A 22,233-nucleotide genomic window follows, 5' to 3' on the forward strand; every position below is an offset into this window, starting at 1 on the left:
GGACATAGTCACTCATCTGCTTCAAAGTCACGCTACCGTAAGGCTAATAATAGCTGTGTCCTCACACTCTCGCACGTGACAATTTACTTAAAAAGGTGATTTTCTCCTCTTCTGGCGTATCATGACAGGAGAACCATGCCAACTTTGGATGCGGTTATCTTAGCGATACTTTTTGCAATACCCTCGATATACATATCGTTGGAAAGCTTAGTCTATGGCCGTTCATGTGTAACCTGACCCTAGCCAGATGAATTTCGCTCCGCCTAGCTCCACTCATCCATCTGGAACCGATCCATTGAAGTGTTGCTTCAGAAGGCTGGGCCTAATCAAAAGATGCTTGCATATGATTGAATAAGCCACTTGTCCGTCATCTATTGGCGTGCTACTTCAACCACTCACATCGAAGCCAACCCGTTGGCCTTAATAACAGTCTCACAGTCGCTTCTACGCTATGTCACATCTATGAAACTCCCGCCCTGCGTCCTGACTGGCTGTACCATAAAATGTGAGCACATTAACTTAATTTTGTCAATTTTACCAAAACGACTGGTTTCGCCTTGCAGGGTCACATATATTGGTTTACAATGTAGGCATTTCAAAGTTTGGTCAGAGATCAATTTCAGCATGGTTCATTCTGTGTGTGTGAGAATCGGTCTCAGTGTTTGACCAGTATAAGGCTGTCCCTAAGCCCTTCACCATTCCTGACATCACTGTATGTATAGGTGATACATTGTACTGTATGTACAATGTATCACCTCTGATTGCAGTCATTTTCACTCCGTCATACAGATTTAAGTGAATTAAGTGTCATTACGCCAACATGCCATATGTTCTTGCATTATGGTAAAATGATACCCAAATTGCTTGGCAAACGCATGAAGCTCAGGCCTTGCATTACACAAGAGGCTTTGCCGTCCGGCTCGACCACATCTGTTCCCACGTGTCCGGTCAACGGCTGTAATTCTGACCTTTTTATTAGCAATACACGGGATGTCTTCCTCTAGCACTTGCAGAAGTTGTTTCCCATTGCTAAAAGCCGCGACATGGGATATTTAACGCCAATGCCACGGTCTCCCCTCCCGCTGGGCGCTGCAATAATAACCCCCCGCCAAAGCCCTGTTGTCTGGGGGAAACGGTGGGATTAAGCAGCACGCCAGTGCCGGAGAGGAGCCCCCCGCACAATGCAGCGGCGGCGGCCATGTTGTTCGCCTGAAAGCTCCAGCTGGGCACTTAGGCGCTTGATTGACAGGTCGTCAACCTCGGCTCCACAGACGCCGACGGACAAGTGGCATTTATGAGGTAGTTACAAGAACCTCATTCAAGCCCCCCCCCAATCCCCCTCCTTCACACACACACACACACACACACACACACACACACACACACACACACACACACATGCTCATACACACTCACACACACAGACACCTCCTCCTACACTCCCCCCAGGCCTCTGGAGAGCTGGTTTGAAAGAGAGGAAAGCAGACCCAAGAGGCTAAACGGGCAACCCAGTGCCATCATTATATAAAAAGCCTCACACCCCCACTCCACCACCCCCACCCCACCCCCACGCCACTCTTCAGCATAGCGCCAGTGCATTTAACATCCCTCTTTCTCTTTCTCTCCGGCCTCTCTTGTTCCCCATTCGCTTTCTGTCTTTCATTCTGGCCCCTCTTGTTCCCTCGCTCCTTTTTTTTTAGGCCGATGCAAATAATAAAAGGGGATAAGGGACCCCATTTGCAGATTTCTTTCCCCCTCCCCTCCCCTCCCCTCCTATCCTCTTCTTCTTCTTCTTCTCCTTCGTCTTAAGTTTTAAAGGACACAGCTCAGCTCCGCTCAGCAGCAAAGGGGCTGTCAGGAGAGGGAGGACAAACGTCACTCCCCCTCACCCGCCCACGCGGGAGCCCTCCGTGGGACAGACAGCAGAGCCGGCCCGCTGATGAATATGCAGGGCACTCTGCTTTAGCTTTTCTTGCTTTCCCTCGCTTTATTTCTCTCTCATTTACTTTACTGACGCACACACACACACACACACACACACACACTTTCAGTTGTTTAGCACGCAGAAATACACACAGAAACTCTCAGCTACTCACATGAACTCAAACACACACACACACACACACACACACTCCCAAGCACACCTCTCTTCTCTCTTCTCACACACAGACTGCACATCGCCCACTCAACTCCCCCCCCCCCCCCACACACACACACCACCAACACCCCTGTCCACCTCGTTTCAGGGTTTTCAGAATGTGCAGTGGGGGGAGAAGACGGCCACACCCCTCTGCTGAGCACTGCTCAATGAGAGAGAGAGAGAGAGAGAGAGCAAGAAAAGCGAGAGACGGGCAGAAAAAAAACTATAAAAAATCTCCCCCCAAAAAGCACGCCCTCAGCCCTCATCCAGGCCCTAATGAGCAAATCAATGCATCTGCCCCCAGAGGAGTGCAGGGGTGCTGCCAGGCCCCCCGGACCACAGGCCAAAACACTTACGCATACACTTCCCCTCGCACCCATGAATACGGGGGGACCCCTCTCTTTCTTCTCTCAGCTCTCTGTCTCTCACTATCTCTCCCTTTCTATTTTAGTGTTCCTCTACTTAGCACAATATATTAACACCCCCCCCACACACACCCACACACACACACACACACATACATACACAACACAGCCCCATCCCTCCACACACACATTCAAACTCTCACACACACACCTCATTCATTGAGGTGGCAATTAATTCAGCACTTTAACCTGGCCTGGTAGCCATCCTGCACTAAAGCACCAAGGCCTTGAATACGGTGCTGGTGCCTCAACATGGCCCACAGCGTGGCATTCTGTGGTAACTATTAACGATTTCCATATCCATCAACAGGCCGTGTGTGTGTGTGTGTGTGTGTGTGTGTGTGTGTGTGTGTGTGTGTGTGTGTGTGTGTGTACACGTGTGTGTGTGCATATGTGTGTGTATTTCTGGGCCTAAACAGGGCCCCTGTCAGATGCTTGTGAGCCATGTGATTTAGCATGTGGAGAGGAACGCACACAATGCTGCAGTGATCCTGCAAGTCACATGCCCCCGAGATGAAGGGATGTCATGCATGTATAGGAGAGAGAGAGAGAGAGGGAATGAAGGGGAACAAAGGAGAGAAAGAAAAATAGAGAGGGGGGGGGTGGGGAGTAGTGAAGACCTGAACGGGATCTGCAGCAGTGCAGCGTCCCTTTAAAAACAACATCATGCCCCAGTGCACCTGACAGGGCCAGAGCGGGAACGGGAATGGATGGGCGGGGTTGATGCAGTCGAGGGGTCTTCTTATGTGCTGGTGTGTGTGTGTGTCTGAGAGAGTGTGTGTGTATGTGTGTGAGTGAGAGAGATAGAACGAGAGAGAGAGAGAGAGTGTGTGTGTGTGTCTGTAAGAGAGTGTGCACCCAGCCTCTCTTCTTCGCCCCAGGGAGTCTAGATGAGGGGGGTGACAGACATTTGTTTTGGGAGCGTTTCCACGCACTCGCTCACACGAATGAATGAGAAGGAGCTGGTGCCTCTGGTTACTGGACGTGCATGGGACTAGGCACTGAGTGTGTGTGTGTGTGTAGGGGGAGGGTCTGTTTTGTCAAAACCAAGAATTTGTAGCAATTCACGCTTTCATAATGCTGTTAAATGAAGCGAGAAAATGTCCGCCTGGTTTTGCCACAGCGCATCACACCCGACGCACCAACACCATAGCAGAGTGGAGAAAGAGAGAGACAAGAGTATTTTACCAGCACTAGGGTTATTACCATGGTGCTTAATGTGTGTGTGTGTGAGCCGCTGGAGCAGATGAGCGAGATTTTATTGCAACATTAACTTGAAATGAACAGCGTTTATTTCCATGAATGTTTTTGTATGCTGTATTTCTCAGACTTCATTTTATGGCTATATATTAATATTACATACGAAAAAAAGTAATTTCACAAAGGAAAATTTAAAAAAATGTCATCTCATATTGAGTTAGGTGCTCATCTCATATTGAGTTAGGTGCTCAACATTTATAAAAGTAAAAAGAAAAAAACATGATCTTACTGATGGACTGTTATTTATAAATACAAAATGGGAAAAATCATATATCATGTTGGGTGTATCCTAGCACTGTAACAAAGCTTAAAAAAATATTTTACGGGGAGGGGGTGGGGGGCTCTCATGTTGAGTTGGATGCTCAGTGGTAGAGGTGACTGGTGTAGGTATGAGGTGATAAGCCAGTTCTCCTGGGCAGACATGTGGTTTAAATGGCCCTTATCTCCCTGGCCCTGCTCTCCTGTGGCTTCCCAAGGCTCCCTGATTCCCCTGCAGAGCCAAAACCAGGGCCGCCGACGCTCTCTCATGCTCCATAACTCACCATGCAGATCAGAAAGGGATAACGCCCCGTCTCGTCCACACACACACACACACACACACACACACACACACACACACACGTGCACACGCACATAGACACACTGATACACAGTGCACACACAGACATATACACACACACGCACACATACACACGCTTAAACTCTCTCTCTCACTCACCCATACACACACACGCGCGCGCGCGCACACATACACACACATATATACTCTGTCTCTCACTCACCCACACACACACACACACACACACCATACACATAGTACTAAGCCACACGCAGAGCCATGAGAAGATGTGAGAAGGCAGATAATCAAAATGGATGGACAGAAAAAGCGTGAGAAAGGGTGAAAACAGAAAAGGGGGCGACCGAGAAATGGAGATGATGGAAATAAGTGATGGAAAGGGAGAGACTTTTTGCGAGCGGATGTGTAGTCATTTTTCCATTCCCACCCACCCTTCTGTGTGCCTGTGTCTCTGTGCCTCTCCCCCATAAAAGAGGATGTCTTACAGAGTGATGATGTGTGGAACGCAGGGTCTTCTTTAAAAGATTCAGCCCTAGATAATCTGACTCTCTGTTCCATTATTTAGAGCAGTGCTGCATGCTGAAAGCTGGAGCTGTGACACTCATTTCTGTTTTTTAAGTTTTCAAAGAGGAAATGAATAAATTATTTTTGATTTCTGAGATGCAATTTCCAGATAGACTCCTAAAAATTGAAAATGTGCACACACACACACACACACACACACACACACACACACACACACTGTTTTTGTCTGTTGTTTGTTCCAGAGCAAGTTCTGTTTTATTACCATTAACACTATCAATGATTTGACTCTATTGGCTGAACCACTGCTTTTGAGAAGATATTAACACACAGATTAACAAAGAACCAACTCCCATGACTTGCACACTGTAGAGAGCACACACACACACACACACACACACACACACAGGCTTAGAAATGCTCTCGTCTCTGGTCCCGAAGTAAATAAAGACCAGCCCATCCTTCTATAAAACAGAGCCCTCCTTGTTAAGGTGCAAAATCAGCTGCTTAGGGTGATTATGTGCTGGTACAGGGCATGGTAGGCTAGTGCTGGGGGTAATTATGTGCTGGTACAGGGCATGGTAGGTTAGTGCTCGGGGGCTGGATTGGACTGGTAATTTAGGGTGATTTTTAGGGGCATATGCTGAGCATCATCAGTCAAAGGGTGCCTGAGTCTGATTCTAATCTCCTCTCCAGAGTGAGTCTCTCTCTCTCTCTCTCTCTCTCTCTTTCTCTCTTTCTCTCTCTCTCTCTCCACTATCAGTGGTTTTGGGCTAAGTGTGGGTGGGGTTGTAGGGGAGAAAACAGAGAACTGTTTAGGGGAAGAGGGGGTGGAGTGGGGACTAAAGGCTCGCATGATCGTTTTCATCTTTGATTCATGGTACTCGACATAAGTGATCCCCTGTCTAGCATGCAGGTTCTGCTTTTGCCTTTTTGACAAATGGGGAATGCTCGATATCAGTGCTTTGGGCTTCCGACTTGGGTTTTCCGATCATTATTTACAATTACGTTGTGTTATTTCCCCATGTTTGTTTAACATATTTCTCAACCTCTAAACAGGCTAATCATGTGCAATCTCAAACTCTTTCCCAAGGATATGACCTTCCCCTGATTGTTTTACAGTTTAATGAGAGGCATTTGAACTTAAGCATGTAAATTCTCTGTGTCCCTGGTATGGAGAATGTAAGCCGAACTATCCCTGCAGACCATTTTGACGTTTAAATCGTAAAATAAATAGTGGAGATCACTTGGTGTCACTGCAGTATTCCATCCAGTGACTGAAAACTCTGTCTAATATTTCCTCATGTCTCTCATCCTGCAGATCTGGTTTGCTTTCGTCAACGGCTTCTCTGGGCAGATCCTGTTTGAGCGCTGGTGTATAGGCCTCTACAATGTGGTGAGTCTCTCTCTCTCTCTCTCTCTCTCTCTCTCTCTCTCTCTCTCTCTCTCTCTCTCTCTCTCTCTCCTTCATGATATCTACTTATCCCCCCCTCATTTTCATACCCTCTCTCTCTTTCTCTCTAGCTATCTTTCTCTATCATTCTCTCTCTCTCTTTCTCTCAGACTTTCTCCCCTCCCATCCCTCTTTTTTCTTTCCTGCGTCTCTCCTGCAGGCGTGTGTTTAGAGAATCTGTCCAGATGCCTCCCCTGTCGCATCCAAGGGCAGAAACTCATTAGCCGTGGCACCCCAGTCGGGACCCTTTTATTGCTAGTCCGTGTCATCGGCGTCCCGAAAGCTCTCCGTTTTATTTATGACCCGTTGTCAAGACCGTATTCCCTCCCGTGCCTCCAAGTATGTCCTGAATGTGCAAGAACAACAGGCCGGCGCGCCCCGCAGAGATGCGTTAAAATTGGCCCTGCGCTTGGAAGATGAAGCAGCAGGTTGAATCGCAGCAGCGCAGAGGGCCTAATTGAGTACTGTTCAGTTTATGGGGGTCCCGCAGGGGTAAGTGCCGGGGACCCTTGTAAAATTAATTCATGTCTCATGTTCTCCGCGTGGAATTTTTTAGAAAGAGTAAAGAGAAAAAAAATAGTAATGGTTCCCCTCTGCTAGTTTTTCTTTTTTAAGCAGTTGAGGAGTTGTTTTTTAAAGTCCCTCTTGACAGTAAGCAACTGGCGACGTCAAGCTGAATTGATTAATGTGCTAAAATCCTTAGTTTTATCACGGCGACAAAGCTAAGCTGGTGTCCTTATCGCCTGATCATGGCGTACAGAACAGATTGCTTCATCATGGGGCTTCACTTCTCCCTTTATCTGAGGAGCGGCTGACATTCCGGCATCTCCGTGGAGGTCTGTTGGGTGCAGCCGACCGACTCCACCTCTGAATGAGCAACACCCCCCCCCCCGACTCCCCCCCCTTTAAAAAAAAAACCTCCACCGAAACCTCGGTCTTCAGGCTGAATGGGAGAGAAGACCAGTGGAGCATAACTCCCAGCCCAGCAGACCCCCGACCAGGCCCCATCCACCCAGGCAGGCAAGCAGGCAGGAGAGTGGGTGGGTTAGGCAGCCAGGGAGGCCATGCCCCAGACGGGCTAGTGGGAACCTCACACGTCTGACCAACCGCACACACACACACACACACACACACACACACACACACACACACACACACACACACACACACACACACACACACACACACACACACACCCGCCCGCCAGAAGGCCACTCGCTCTCACACCAGCTGCTCTGCAAACGGAGCGTTACGGCACCAGATTTTAAACCGAAAAGAAAAGAAAGAAAAGACATCAAGAAAAACGAGAGTGTTACAGTCCGGACCCAGCCGGCCCTGTAGCTGCTAACGAGCCTGGGAAGGGAGGGAGGGAGGGAGGGAGGGAGGAGGGGCAGATGTGCGTGCTTCGAGAGAGGCCTGTTTGCGTGCAGCGAGCACAAGCGACTGGATGGAGTGAGGAGCCAGGGCCAGAATATTACATGCCTAATTGCCGCTGTCAAACAAAACTTGCGCTAAAGCAACGGACAGCCCTGACCACTAGACCAGTAGAATCTGGAAAAAAGAGCGTCCACTTGCTTGTGTTTTTTTTTTTTTTTTGGTGAGGGGCAGTGGTCACTTAGGTCAGGGGTAGGAAGTATCAGAGGATGGCTTTCCAAAGGAGTTTCCAAACTTCCAAATTTAGGCCTTTCCAAACAAGTTTCCAAACTGGCTGAGCCACGTTACCCTGTTACCTGAAACACTGCAGTGAAATGTGAAATAGATCTCTCTGACCTGACCTCTCTCAGTTACTTTGGTGAATTTGACCCCCTGTTCTGTGTGTCTTTGTGTTGGCCAGATCTTCACCGCTTTGCCCCCTCTGACTCTGGGCATATTCGAGCGATCTTGCCGGAAGGAGAACATGCTGAAGTATCCCGAGCTATACAAGACTTCTCAAAATGCAATGGGCTTCAACACCAAGGTATGATCACATCTGTGGAGACTCACAGGGTAGCAGTGTCTAGTCGGGATAGAAACTATAAAAGTATTATGCTTAAGTGTTATTGCACTTGCAGTGACATGCAAGGTGTGTGTGTGTGTGTGTGTGTGTGTGTGTGTGTGTGTGTGTGTGTGTGTGTGTGTGTGTGTGTGTGTGTGTGTGTGTGAGAGAGAGAGAGAGAGAGAGAGAGAGAGAGAGAGAGAGAGAGAGAGAGAGAGAGAGAGAGAGAGAGAGAGAGAGAGAGAGGAGAGAGAGAGAGAGAGAGAGAGAGAGAGAGAGAGAGAGAGAGAGAGAGAGAGAGAGAGAGAGAGAGCATGCCTTAATATATATGTGTGTGTGTGTGTGTGCGCGCGCGCACTTGCCTTAATATATATATGTGTGTGTGTGTGCGCACTTGCCTTAATATATATATTTGTGTGTGTGTGCTTGCGTGTCTACAGCATGTCCGTTAGCTTTCCCCTGCTGTTAATAAAGTTGTCCCGGCCCCTCCGCCGCTGGCCTCGTAACCCCGCGGCCCCTTCTCCACAGACATGGAGACCCGCTTACAGCTGCAGCCAAATGGATTAGAGCAGCGTGGCCACAGAGGTCACACTCAACACAAGGGGGACCGGCAGACAGGCAGGGGGGTCGCACCACGGAGGCCATCATGCCATTTACTGTGGAAAATTATGCAATTTGTTAAAGCCCGGCTTGTTTACTCAACGGCCCGTCCTGCCAAAGAGCAGCGTGGCTGGACCTACACCCGCCGTAAATAAGTGAGGGTTGGGGGGGAGTATCTGACGACCCTGGTCTGGCCCCTTGGCCTAGCGGCTCCCCTGTGGGGGTGTCTTACCCCTCCTCACCGCACTGCACTGCACCCCTAAATCCAGGCTGGAATGACATATTGACTGTGGCATGTCCCTTCTGCTCTTTCATTGGTGTTTGGGCTGGGAGAGTGGGGTTGGGTAGTGGGGTGTGGAATAATATTGTGTCTACCGGTCAGGAGATGCATTGTGGTTACTTTTTTTTACGCTGGGAGTTCTAACTCATCCTCACAGCGTTGAGTTCTGTCTGACTCAGCAAGGGAAAAAGCTGCAGGGGGAAAAAACCTGTTGCCCACATTTAAGGTGTTTGGTTTGGTAAAGACGTTAAAAGGATGACCTGGATGAGGTCAGTCCAGGAGTGTGTGTGTGTGTGTATGAGAGTGTGTGTGTGTGTGTGTGTGTGTGTGTGTGTGAGTGAGTGTGTTTTTCTCTCCCGTCCCCCCTCCTCCTCCTCCCTGATATTTTGCTTGTTACTGGCCCAGGGCAACTCTCTCAAATCCAGCAGGAATTCTGCTAAAACCTTTTGGTTCTGCACGCCTGCCCCCTTTGTGCACAATAGATACTGTCTTTGTGAATTAAAGCGTTGTGCACTGAGCAGAGAGAGAGAGAGAGAGAGAGAGAGAGAGAACGGGCAGTGGGAGACAGCCGAGGCACTGCTCTTGTTGTCCCCCTTTCACTTTTAATTATATATTCCTGACACCTAAGTCGCTTAATTAACCCCCAGACTCGCCCATGGTGGACCGCGGTGTGGCCGCCATCGCTCCAGCTTCACTGGTCAACAACACAGGACTCCCTCCACATTTCCTCTCCCTCTCACGCACTTGTGCTCTATCCATCTCTATCCCTCTTATCCCCCTTTCTTTCTCTTTTTTTCTCTCTCTTTCTTTCTCTCTCTCGCTTTATCCCTCTCTCCGTGTCCTCCCTGTCTGTCTTTCTCTCATTCTCTCTCTTTTCTCTCCCTCTGCCTTTCTCTCCGCAACAGACCTGTCTGCTCTTGCACAGCCCTCCCTCCTGGTCTCTCTTTCCCTCTCTCTCTCCCTCTCTTCTTTTCCGTTCCCTGTCTCTCTCTCTCTCTCTCTCTCTCTCTCTCCTCCTGTCTCCCACTCACTCCTCTCCATCTCTATTTCTGCTGGACAGCGCTGTGGAAGAAGTGGTGAGAGGAGGAGGAGGAGAAGTTGGAAGGGCTGTAGGGTGAGGGAGAGAGACAGGAAAGGAAAAAGAGGAGGGGAAGAGGGGAGAAGAAAAAAGGGCAGGACTGGAAATATTTGGCCCAATATAAAGTACATCCTTTCATGCTTTTTTAAGCAATTTAACCAGCACACAAAGGAACCCCCCCCCCCCCACCACCACCACCACCCCTACCCTGCCCAGAGTACAGACAGATCACCATTCACCACAGGCCTTTCCAGCAACCTGCCAGGAGACGGCAGCGAGGCAGGGGGCCACATTAGTCCAGGGGAGGAGGGTACCACTGGCTGTGACAAATGATTATGAACATTTATTGATTTCATTAGCATTCATTAACACTGTGTGTGTGTGTGCGTGTGTGCGTGTGCGTGTGTGTGAGTGTGTGTGCGCACACACTCAAAGGGTGGGAGGAGTGTGTCCTTGGAGATGGGAGTTTGTTGTTCCACATTGTGTCGTTTGGAAAGCAAAGGCTTCCAGAGCAGATTCCAGCGCGCTGGTTAGCGGGAGGCTGTTTGGGTTCAATTGGAGATAATTTATCACAGAGAAACCACAGGGAGTACTGATCTGAGGCGAAATCGGGGGTGGGCGGAGGAATCCGCCTGCTGCTGGCGTGGTTCTGGGTGGGTTTGTGGGTGTTGGATGGACTGGTCATTCTGGGGCACGGCCCTGGCCTTTGTTTTGTTAAGGCGATAGGAAAGGTCACAGGGTCGGGCCTGAGAGGGCGAAGTGTCACACCGGGGCTTCGGATGACACTGCCCAGAACAGCACACGATCCCGGAGCATTGTGTCCATGTTTCTTTCTCCTTCCATTTGTTTCTCTTTCCTCTGTTTCCCACTCTCACACTAAATAGAAAAAAAACTTGCTGTTAGTGTTTGCATTAAAGTGCAGCTTTGCAGCTGTTTACCGTAATTTCCCAACTATTAGCCGCGGCTTATACATTGATTTTGCTAAATTTCTTCAGCTATGAGGTTAAAACACGGGGCCGTTCAATATGGTATTAACATGGTTTTGTTTCTTTTAACTTGCATAAAACACTGTCACGTGTTCAATTTACTTCCAGATCAGACAATGTATCTACCCTTCTCTTTTCTGCTCCATGTACGCCAGAAACAACCAGCATTCCCTGTCATTAATGCCGTGTCTTACTCATTCCAACATCACCTTCCATTTTGATAAAAGGAAACACGTGGATCCTCATGCCCTGTGAAATTCAGACGACACCATTCTTGGAAGCCTGCTTTTATCAACACCAGCGGGACCGCTCCTGACCAAATATGGCCCTTGTGGCGTTTAATACATTTTCATGCATTGAGATGTCTGAAGTCATCATTAGTATGGGGCTAGGGTTGAGGCAGGGGCAGGGGTTGGTGGTAGGGTGGGGCGGGGGGTGGTAGAGGACAGGGGGGAGAGGGTGGCCGTGTTTTGGGGAAACAGCGCTGGAAAAAGGGGGCAGGAGAGAGTGGAGTCCGGGCAGAGTAGATTTCACGGCTGTTTCATGCTACATCGCCCATTAGTGTTGTGTTTGGCCATACACACGCATAAAGTAAATCTGAAACAAGGTGGTTTTGGAGGGGGAATATTTATTTAACCAGCACATCCAAAGTCCACATTAAAACATACTCTCTAAAACACACACAAATACACACATTCTCAGTCTGTCTGCCCCTCCTTCCCAACACACCCACCCACCCACACACACACACACACAAACACATATACACACAGAGACACAGTCTTACGTCTTGAAAGCTACCTGTACTGAAACCCTCCTTTCCCTCTAGGTCTTTTTTTTTTTTTTTTTCAGTATTAAATGACATTTTGAAAAGTCCAGCTAATCCATCTTAATTTCTTCAAGCGCACCACTTTCCTGACACTTTCCCCCTCCCCAGCCTGCCACTCCTTTTAAAATCGGCCATTTTGTTTCTTTTCCCCTCTTAAATCCGCCAAGGAGAAGCCTGGAGAAACTTGATTAGGGAAGAAACTGTGTAGCGGGGAAAAAGGAGGGGGGGGGGGTTAGTGCTTCACAAAACAGAGATGAAGAAAGAAAAGAAGTAGGAGGGAAAAGCTGAGCAACCCCCCCCCCCCTCTCCCTGCTAACCCCCCACCCCCCTCTTTTCTTGAACGAATCCTCCACTCTGGCATCCTTCAGTCTGTTCAATCGCGCACACACACACTCAGTCACACACACTCTCACACACTCTCAAACGCACACTCACACTCCCACACACACACACACACACACACACACACACACACACACACACACACACACACACACACATCTACACGCACATGCACCCTCTCTCACATACACACAGGATATACAAAGTGTCTGTCAGCGGGGAGGCCATTCAGCGGCGAGGCCTGACAAAACCACCACTTAGCCCAGTGCTGGGCTCGGACAAAGGCTCTCGGGTCGGGGGTCGGCTGCAGGGTTAGGGCAGCCACCGGGGTTCTCATGCTTTCTCTCCTCTCTCCTCTCTGTCTCTCCCTCCCTCCCTCTCTCTCCCTCCCTCCCTCCCTCCCTCCTTGGGCCATATCCCCTCAACACCTCATCTCTACCTCCCTCTTTCTCTCACTCTGCCCCCCCCTCCGCCATTTCTTTCTGTCCACCCCACCTCCCTCTTCACCATCTTTCTCTGCACAACCTCTCCTCCTTGTCTTCTCTTCCTCTCTCTCTTTCATTCCTTCTGTCGTTCTCTCTCTCTCTCCCCTTCTCTCTGTTTCTCTCCCTTTTCCATTTCTCATCTATTTTCTTCACCTGTCGTCTCCTTCTTTATCCTCCTTGTTGTGTCCTTTTCTCTCTCTTTCTATCTCTCTCTCTCTCTTCTCTCTCTTTCCTTCCCTTCTCCCTCCTACAGAGGGTCTTCTGGGCCCATTGTGAACGGGTTTGTTCTAGACTTGGTTATCCTCTTCTGGTTCCCCCTCAAAGCCTTCCAGCACGGTAAGCTGCTCTCCTCCCAGGTCTCCACAACACACACACACACACACACACACACACACACACACACACACACACGCACACACACACACACACACACACAGAGGAATGAATGTAGTTTGATGATGAGTTTTCTCCAAAACAAACCTGCCCAGTGAACTGAGGCACATTTCCCAACTGTTTTGCTCTGCTGCAACCACCATTAAATGATGGCGTTACACAATAGAATGGTTTTGGACACTGTCTCAGCATGACCATCATTAAAGCAAATGGTGGTGACACAGTTGGGCTGCTCACTTCAATATAAGACATAGTAGAGTATTTGGGAAAACAGCCAAACATGAACATTTACCCGCTGTCCCTCACACACACACACACACACACATACACCTACACACATACACCTACACACATACACCTACACACATACACCTACACACACACACACACACACACACCTACACACTCGCACACACACGCACACACACACACTCGCTCTGGCTGGCAGTGTCTCGCACTCCTCCTCCTCCTCCTCCCTCTCTCTGTGTCTGTGTGGCTCAGACTGCGGCGGCGGAGGAATGGGCCTCCTTGAGCCGTGGGTTTGGCCGGCTGACTGGGGGGACCACACAGGCTCAGGCTCCGGCTCCGGCCGCCTCTCCAAACAAAAGCGCAGAAAGCCCTCTCGGCCGTGATTGACAGGCCGTCAACCAGGCCTCAGCGCACCCACACCACACGCCCATGTGACCATCTGGAATAGACGGCTGAAGGATTTGGTTGGGGCAGGGGTGGGGCGGGTTAAGGCAGGTTGGGGGTTGGTGGGGGTGGGGGTGGCATCGGGGAGAGGGTGTAGCTGGTCTTTACAACACGGTGTTCCAGTACTCACATTAAGTTGGCCAACACTGAACTCAATAGGAGCGTCGTTTTTGTTTTTTCTTTTTTTTCTTTCTTTTTTTCCCCCTCTCTCTAACTCTCTCTCTCTCTCTCTCTCTCTCTGAGGAAGATCTTTGGTCATTACCAGTAATGAAGGAATATTTTGTCAGGCCAAATCCAAACAGCCCTCTTTATTTAAAAATGTCTGTGATGGCTGGAAACAGAGCGGGGTGCCAGTCCAGCTTCTTTTCAGCGTCTTTTCAGCTGTCAGAGACTGAGGGAACAGAGAGGGAGGCAGGAGGAGGAGAGAGAGAGAGAGAGAGAGAGAGAGAGAGAGAGAGAGAGAGAGAGAGAGAGAGAGAGAGAGAGAAAGAGAGAGAGAGAGAGAGAGAGAGAGAGAGAGAGAGAGAGAGAGAGAGAAAGAGAAAAAAGAGAGTGGGAAGATGGAGAGAGAGACTGGGATGTGCAGGAAGAGAGAAAGGAGAGAGAGAGAGAGAGAGAGAGAGAAAAGAGAGTGGAAGATGGAGAGAGAGACTGGGATGTGCAGGAAGAGAGAAAGAGTAGGAAGGAGAGAGAAGAGAGAGAGAGAGAGGGCGAGCAGGGCCTGCCATGTTTGGCAGCAGGAGAATGGCACTAATGGGTCACAATGGCTTCTGCTCGTCTTCTGCCTTCTTCTCATGCTCGCTCTCTCAGCGCCCGCACATCAGCGCCCGCACATCAGCGCTCAAACCCCACGCTGATTGGCAAACGAGGTCATTAGAGGCCATGCCGTACAGACACAGCAACAACACAACATGGCCTGCCTTCTCCTTCTCTCTCTTTTCTCTCAAATCAAATCAAATCAAATGATGCTTTATTGGCATGAAGGAATCAGCTCATTGCTGCCAAAGCTACAAGTCTGAAGCTACGCAAATGTACATGTCATTTGTTTTTAAACTAACATTTAAATGAACAGTTTCTTTATTTATTTTTTCTCTTGCCCTTACCATAGATATTTAGCATTACATTGAACAGTGTCTTTCTCTTCAGCATTCTAATTATGATATATATGTATCATTCCTTCCTCCTGCTTCATGATTTCTCCGTTTCTTAAATGCCTTCATGTGAGTTTGCTCCACAGACACCGTCTTTGGGAACGGAAAGACTCCAGACTATCTTCTCCTGGGGAACATGGTTTATACGGTACGTGTGTGTGTGGTGTCGCTCCTCACCACTCTCTGTTGTGGCTGCAGGCCACCATGTTGTTGCCTTGGCCAGACCCTGGCCTCAGCCCAGCCTCTACAAAGCACCTCTGTCTTTCCACACAGTCAGGTTCCTCACCACACGCACACACATATACACACACACACATGCACACGCATGCACACACATACACACTGAGATCCTCACGCTAAAGACACACAGACAGACACACACACACGCACTCACATTAACATATGCACACACATCAGATCCCCATACCAAGCACACACAGGTGAACAGACACACACACACAGACACACACACAGACACACACACACACACACACACACACACACACACACACACACACAGACACACACACAGACACACACACACAGACACACACACACACACAGACACACACACAGACACACACAGACAGACAGACAGACAGACACACACACACACACACATACAGACACACACACACAGATACACACACAGTTGTATCTGATTTGGTGTGCCCTGGTCGCTGCGGTGAAATGAGGGCTGTGCAGGGAGGTGGTGGGTTCTGTGGCTCTGATTTTGAAACGAGATTTATCTTGGCGTCCGCACCTCTCCCAGAGCCCCTGCCATACCGCAACGAGAAAGTGCCATTTCATGACCGTGTCGCTGGGAGGCTAATGTTTCCATGGACACGGGTTGCCTGGGTTAAAGATGTTGATTCTGTCTCTCTCTCCCTCTCTCTATTTTCCTCTCTCTTCCTTTCTCTGTGTGTGTGTGTGTGTGTGTGTGTGTGCAGTTCGTGGTGATCACTGTGTGTCTGAAGGCTGGACTTGAGACTTCGTCCTGGACTACAGTGAGTGTACCCGCACCATATAATAGACCAGTAATGAACCTTTATCCACGTCTCAGACTATGTTGTGTTGGGTCCTTGATATTGACCAGGAATTGGACCAGGAAAGCCCTTGGAAAAGTCTGTGGGAACCCTGTGCAATACTTATTGTAATGTCTCTGTGGTGCATTGTGGGTAATGTGTGTTTGTGTTCTGTTCCCAGTTCAGTCACATAGCCATCTGGGGGAGCATTGCCCTCTGGATAGTGTTCTTCGGCATCTACTCCTCTCTGTGGCCACTCATTCCCCTGGCTCCGGACATGTCGGGAGAGGTAAGGAAATTAAACACACACACACACACACACACACACACACACACACACACACCAACACCAACATCAACATACACATTCATAGAACACATGCTCTTACACACATACAGTACACACACACTCCACCACACCTTACATATCTCCACTCACACAAGAACCCCCACACACACACACACACACACACACACATACACACACATTTCAAAGTTCTAACATATACTGACACATTTAAACAGTTACACTTCAAGATTCATACACTACATACCAACCTAAAATTACTCATTACACAATTATACACACACACACACACACACACACCCCTCATCTGCTCTCCTGGCATTACACAATCTCCCTCCTTAATCTCATCATTGCCTCATTCTCGTTTTGGGTCTATTGGGAGAGAAGGGAGTGGAGAGTTGTGTGTGTGTGTGTGTGTGTGTGTCAGAGGGGAGTACCATTACACCAGTGCTTCACAGCCCAGGGCCGGGGGGCTTGTGTGGGCCTCTTGTTTTTCGCCGGCCGGTCGGCCCTCATAATCACCTAATGGACCCAATTAGCCCCCTGTTAGCGCTAAGCACTCCCAGGCCTCCTCCGCCAGCCTCTCTAAGCCTCTTTCTCTCCTCTGCTCTGCTATGCTGGGACTGGGACTGAGACTGGCCGGCTGCAGAGCCCCAAAGCTGACCAGACGCATCTCTCTGCATTCCACTGGCCGCGTTGCTGGGCCGCTTGAACAGCCCTGTTTGGGCTCGACGGGTTTAGGAGGGACTTAAACAGGAAAAGGACATCATGGAGCCTGTCTTCAACCCCACCAGTATTATCCTCCGTTTCCCATCCCAACGTTTGGGAGCTGTGGCACAAGCGACAGCGTCCTGACGACAGTACTGGTCCGAGTACCCACAGGGGGACCAGGGTTTGATTCTGACCCATGGTCATTTCTCGATCCCACACCCACATCTCTTCCACTGGCTCCCTGTCAATCTCAACTGTTACGAGGCAAAAAGCCCCCCAAAAATTACATGATCCCTGCCTTCAACCCCATTAAAGCCCATTGTTCCCGTGCCCATTTCTGACACGGTGGTGTGGTGCGGAGTTGTTTAATACGCCTCTGTGATCGCCAAGGGGGCTCGTGCCGTCTAGCTTGAGCAGGCCTCCTTAGAGTCTTGAAAGCGGCGCAGTTTCCTCTCTCGTGACGCATGCATTATTAGGCTTTATGAGGAACTTGGACGCCACCGGCCTCCGACACATTTTGCCCCGCGACGCGGGACTCCTCAGGGGTGGCCTGGCTGACGTCGTGTTAAAGCTTCGCTGCCCCCTCTGGCCTGGTGGGCCAGGGATTGCTTCACTCGCCCAGTGTCCCAACTCCTTTGCACCAGCTGATGTCTAGTCAAGTAGTTGTTGTACCTGGGATTTAGTGAGGCCTGGTGGTGCATTCTCTGAAGGCTTTGTAGTACTAAGGCTATTGTGAAAAGATAATGTCAATCATTATCTCTTAGAGTTACAGTGGTCATATTACCATGAAAGTTGCGGGAAATATCAGGCATAGTTGTATGTAGATCTAGAATGTAGATCAGTGTTTCCCAAACTTTTTTTCTGGGGACCCACTTTTTAAAAATGACAGACCCTCGCGACCCATTTCACTTCAGATCTAACATGCAACCACCAATATTGTTTTAGGCCACAGGTTCTCAAACTTTTATAGCCCCCCCCCCCCTAATCATTCTACACTGCCATATGTAGGTACATAAAAGAGGCAGGTCTGGCCCTAATACCACTATTACAGGGATTGGTGATGCACTGACTCAGTTTCCCACAACTCTGCAATCTCAATTACACATGAAACAATGTTAAATATTTTCAAAGCTATAAAATTCTCGGGTCAGTTTTGTACAAACACACAACCTCAGGTTTTTCTCATCCTGCTTTGAACACAGTTGTGTTGCATTTAGAGCACCATCAGCGTGGAAAGTTACCTAAAAGATAACGTTTTAATGCATCCGAGGTTTGGGGATATTCTTGCATTCACATGTCGTCACTCTTCAACACAGTAAGCTGTTCCTGTATATCTAAAGAGAGAGAGATGTTGTAGGCTACGTTGCGTTGCAGACAAATGGATCCATAACAGCGTTAATTCCGGCGTAAACATAGCAAATAACTCAAATTAGTTATATTGTAGCCTATTCTGGAGGTTTCTTTGGAAAGTTGAATCTGCATTGAATCCATAAGTTAAACGCTTGCTTGTTTGTAGGCCTTATACTAAGGCTGTGTATTGATGTTGTGACAAGCTATGTTGTTGTAAGAATGTGAAATGAATAAATATCAGAACAAAGAGGCTTTTTAAGCAATAGCCAAAAGATAATATAGTTTCTTGGTGAAAACAAGAGGAAATAATAGCTTTTAAAATGTCCATTTAAATTGTATATATAATGCATTGGTGTGCATTTTAAATCCGAAATAATAAGGAATGTGAGGAGGCTGCTATTAACTTTAAAGAGTGCATCTACAATCGAAACTATCCGGACTATGGCAAATTCAATAGCCATGCCGGTATTAGGATGTCTGCTTTAGTTGACAGCATGGTAACTAGATTTTAATCGGTCAGCGAAGCAGCTGTCCGTTAATGTTCATGCTGATTCATGTCCTTCATTTTGCAACTTCACGAGGTCCATAGCAAAACCCCACAGAAATGTTTCCTTTGTGAGTAAGATGCACGCTGCCCCTCTGCACGCAGCGTTAAGCCTCAGCTATTCTAGGGCCGTCACTGTGGTAAACAAACTATATCCCAATAGAAAACTGATAGCTTTCCCTGGTTAAATGGTATAAGCTAGGCCTATTACACAACATAAATTGTGCTGGCGACCCAAATAAAATCTCCTGCGAGCCAGTCTTTGGGAACCAATGATGTAGATCAATCCTATCTGTTAGAGTTGCAGTGGTCATATTACCATGAAAGTTGGGGAAAATATCAGGCATAGTTTTTTTTCCCCCTTTTTCTACACAGATGTGTATCATGTTCTTAAGTGAGAAATCAAGTCATGTGCGGACGCCACGCGTAATGACTACGTAATGACAACACCCGGCCGTCTGCAAAGCCCACTCTCCCTGTGCCCTACACCCCGCAGGCCATTTTTCTTTTCTTGCACGGACACGTATCGCTTTCCGAAGTGTGAAATGAGTCATGTCTGAGACGTCAGCCTGTGATGACTTTGATGTAACGCTGGCGACCCCTCGCCAGCCATGCCCCACCTCTCCCTCCGCTCCGCACCCTACAGGGACTGGTTGTGCTCCTGCTGAGCAGGAGTCTCTCCTGTGGCAGAGAGCAGGCAGGTAACCCAACGCCGCCTTCACTCAGTGGGGACACACTGGGCATCACCGCGCCAGAGACGGCGGCCAGCGATACCCGAGAGGGCATCTGAGGCTGCTCTGCCCAGCTAGACATCCTCCATCATTGACCACCCCATGCCAGCTTCACCCACAGTCTACGCCCACACCTCATGCCTGTGTTCAGAACAGCCGCTCAGTCACTGCATACAGTAGTGTGTTATGTAGGGAGTCAGTATGTATTAGTGCACTGTATAGGGAATGAATGGCTGTTCTGAATGCAGAACATGGCTTCCTACTGGGGTGGTTGAGAGACCTGCAGGTAGACTAGGGGAAAGGGGGAAGCATGTTGGTACCTGCACATGTGCTGAGTTGTAAAGGAGATTAAATGGTCTCTGCATTTCCGTGCTACATGGCCTACATGGGGCCGCTTAAAGTTGCTCGTCTGGCAGCGTGCAACTCGAAACGTGGCGTCCCTTTGAGTTAGTCCGCGGTACAGCTTGATAAGGACTTGCTGCTGTTGACCAGGCTGGTCTTGGATCGAGACTGGAGAAGTGAAGCAGTTCTGGCGCGCGGCGCTGACGTGACAGGTGTGAGCCTGCTGACCACTGACAAGGTCAAGGAGCATCGCGGCTGCTTGTGTTGAACTGCGTCCAAACTATGCGGAGAATATACGTGGGAACGCTCTGCGAAATTGTCCTCGTCGGGTTTAAAAATAATGGTGTTAATAAACTGTTGGCTGCTGTCAGGTCCGACCTTGTGAGACACTTCACTTGTCACCGGGGTCGTGACCCGGCAGCAGGGGGGCTCTCTTTGGTTCCCATCCGTTTGTCTGCGATGGGGGCGTCATGACGAAGGTTGGGAGGCGAGGGTGGTGGGGGTTACCTATCCAAAGTTCCGTCAGCTACACCTGCTCCATGTCCAGTCTCGGCCCGGAGTCATCCATGACATTCCACAGTGAGATGGAGCACGTCTGAGTGCCTCTGATTGGATGGGAGGTGTGCATCTGTAGAACACATACTGGAACCAGGTACGGTCCTCTGAAGTGCTCCGGTTTGGTCCCGCTCGAGGTGTTGACACAGCGTTCCACTCTGGTCTGTGCTCTTTGCTGACGGAGAAAGATCCATTTGTACACCCTTTATTTTGATCTCAGTGCACCTGGTGGGTGTGTATTTCTGTACAAGTAGAGGAGTGTGAATGTCCATATAAATGCCTGTGCGTGTCTTTGGGGTTTATTTTTGTGGGTATGGGAGTAAATGTATTCATTTGTGCCAGTGTGTGTGTGTGTGTGTGTGTGTGTGTGTGTTTTCACGTGTATGAATGTGTTGCTGTATGTTTGTTCACGTGTAAGAATGTGAGTGTATTTATGTGTGTGCGTGTGTGTGTGTGTGTGTGTGTGTTTTCACGTGTATGAATGTGTTGCTGTATGTTTGTTCACGTGTAAGAATGTGAGTGTATTTATGTGTGTGCGTGTGTGTGTGTGTGTGTGTGTTCATGTGTATGAGTGTGTTGGTGTGTGTTTGTTCACGTGCGCGCGCGTGTGTGTGTGTGTGTTTGTTCACGTGTACAAGTGTGTCTGTGTGTGTGTGAGAGTGTGTGTGTTCACGTGTACGAGTGTGTGTGTGTGTGTATCCATATGAAAAGGACAGCTCATCAAGCTTCACTCTCTTTGATCCAGAGGAATGTGGATGAGAGTGGCCATTGAGTCGGCTGCTCAGCCTATCCAGAGATAAACCCAACGCTGCATTCAGCCACCAGCTCAACACTGGCCCTCCACACAACCTGGGCCCACGCTTCTTGGTTCCGTGCCCATTTGTATGAGTGTGTGTGTGTGTGTGTGTGTGTGTGTGTGTGTGTGTGTGTGTGTGTGTGTGTGTATGAGTGTGTTTGAGTGTGTTTGTGTTCTGTACATGTATGTCTTTGTGTGTGTGCTTGTCTGTTTCGTGTGTAAATCTGTGTGAGCTTGTGTGTTTTCTGTGTTTTCTGTGTGTGTGTGTGTGTGTGTGTGTGTGTGTGTGTGTGTGTGTGTGTAAGCGAGCTGAGAGAGCTTACAGTAATTCCTTCATATCCACTCGTAAGTCCGAACACAGCACCAAATGAGGCAGTGACCTCACCTCCTGTCTGCAGGTTTTAAGAGGCAGCACATCATACTGACACCCCTCCACACACACACACACACACACACACACACACACACACACACACACACAGAGTTCTGTGCTCTGTGACCCTCATTTGATGGTCCTGACACGTCTTTGACCGTGAACGGCGGTTTTGTGTCGCGTATGAAAAGAGGAAAACGGCAAAACTGTTCCAGGTCAGCTCAACGTCCCCCTACCCCAGTGTGTGTGTGTGTGCGTGTGTGTGTTTGTGTGAAACACCAGGTGTGAATTATGACATGACAGAAATCAC

At 48.9% G+C, this 22,233-nt stretch overlaps 1 protein-coding gene across 1 annotated transcript in view; it reads left to right on the top strand.

Moving 5' to 3' along the window:
• The window catches only part of atp8a1 (ATPase phospholipid transporting 8A1), a 140,421-nt gene that overhangs the window by 101,644 nt on the left and 16,544 nt on the right, over positions 1-22,233 (top strand). The window contains 7 exon segments of the mRNA XM_048231901.1: positions 6,246-6,320; positions 8,212-8,334; positions 13,206-13,225; positions 13,227-13,288; positions 15,276-15,337; positions 16,140-16,196; positions 16,396-16,503. Of these exon segments, the coding sequence (XP_048087858.1) occupies positions 6,246-6,320; positions 8,212-8,334; positions 13,206-13,225; positions 13,227-13,288; positions 15,276-15,337; positions 16,140-16,196; positions 16,396-16,503 (507 nt within the window).

This window comes from Alosa alosa, chromosome 21 (genome assembly GCF_017589495.1).
Source record: "Alosa alosa isolate M-15738 ecotype Scorff River chromosome 21, AALO_Geno_1.1, whole genome shotgun sequence".
NCBI lineage: Eukaryota > Metazoa > Chordata > Actinopteri > Clupeiformes > Clupeidae > Alosa > Alosa alosa.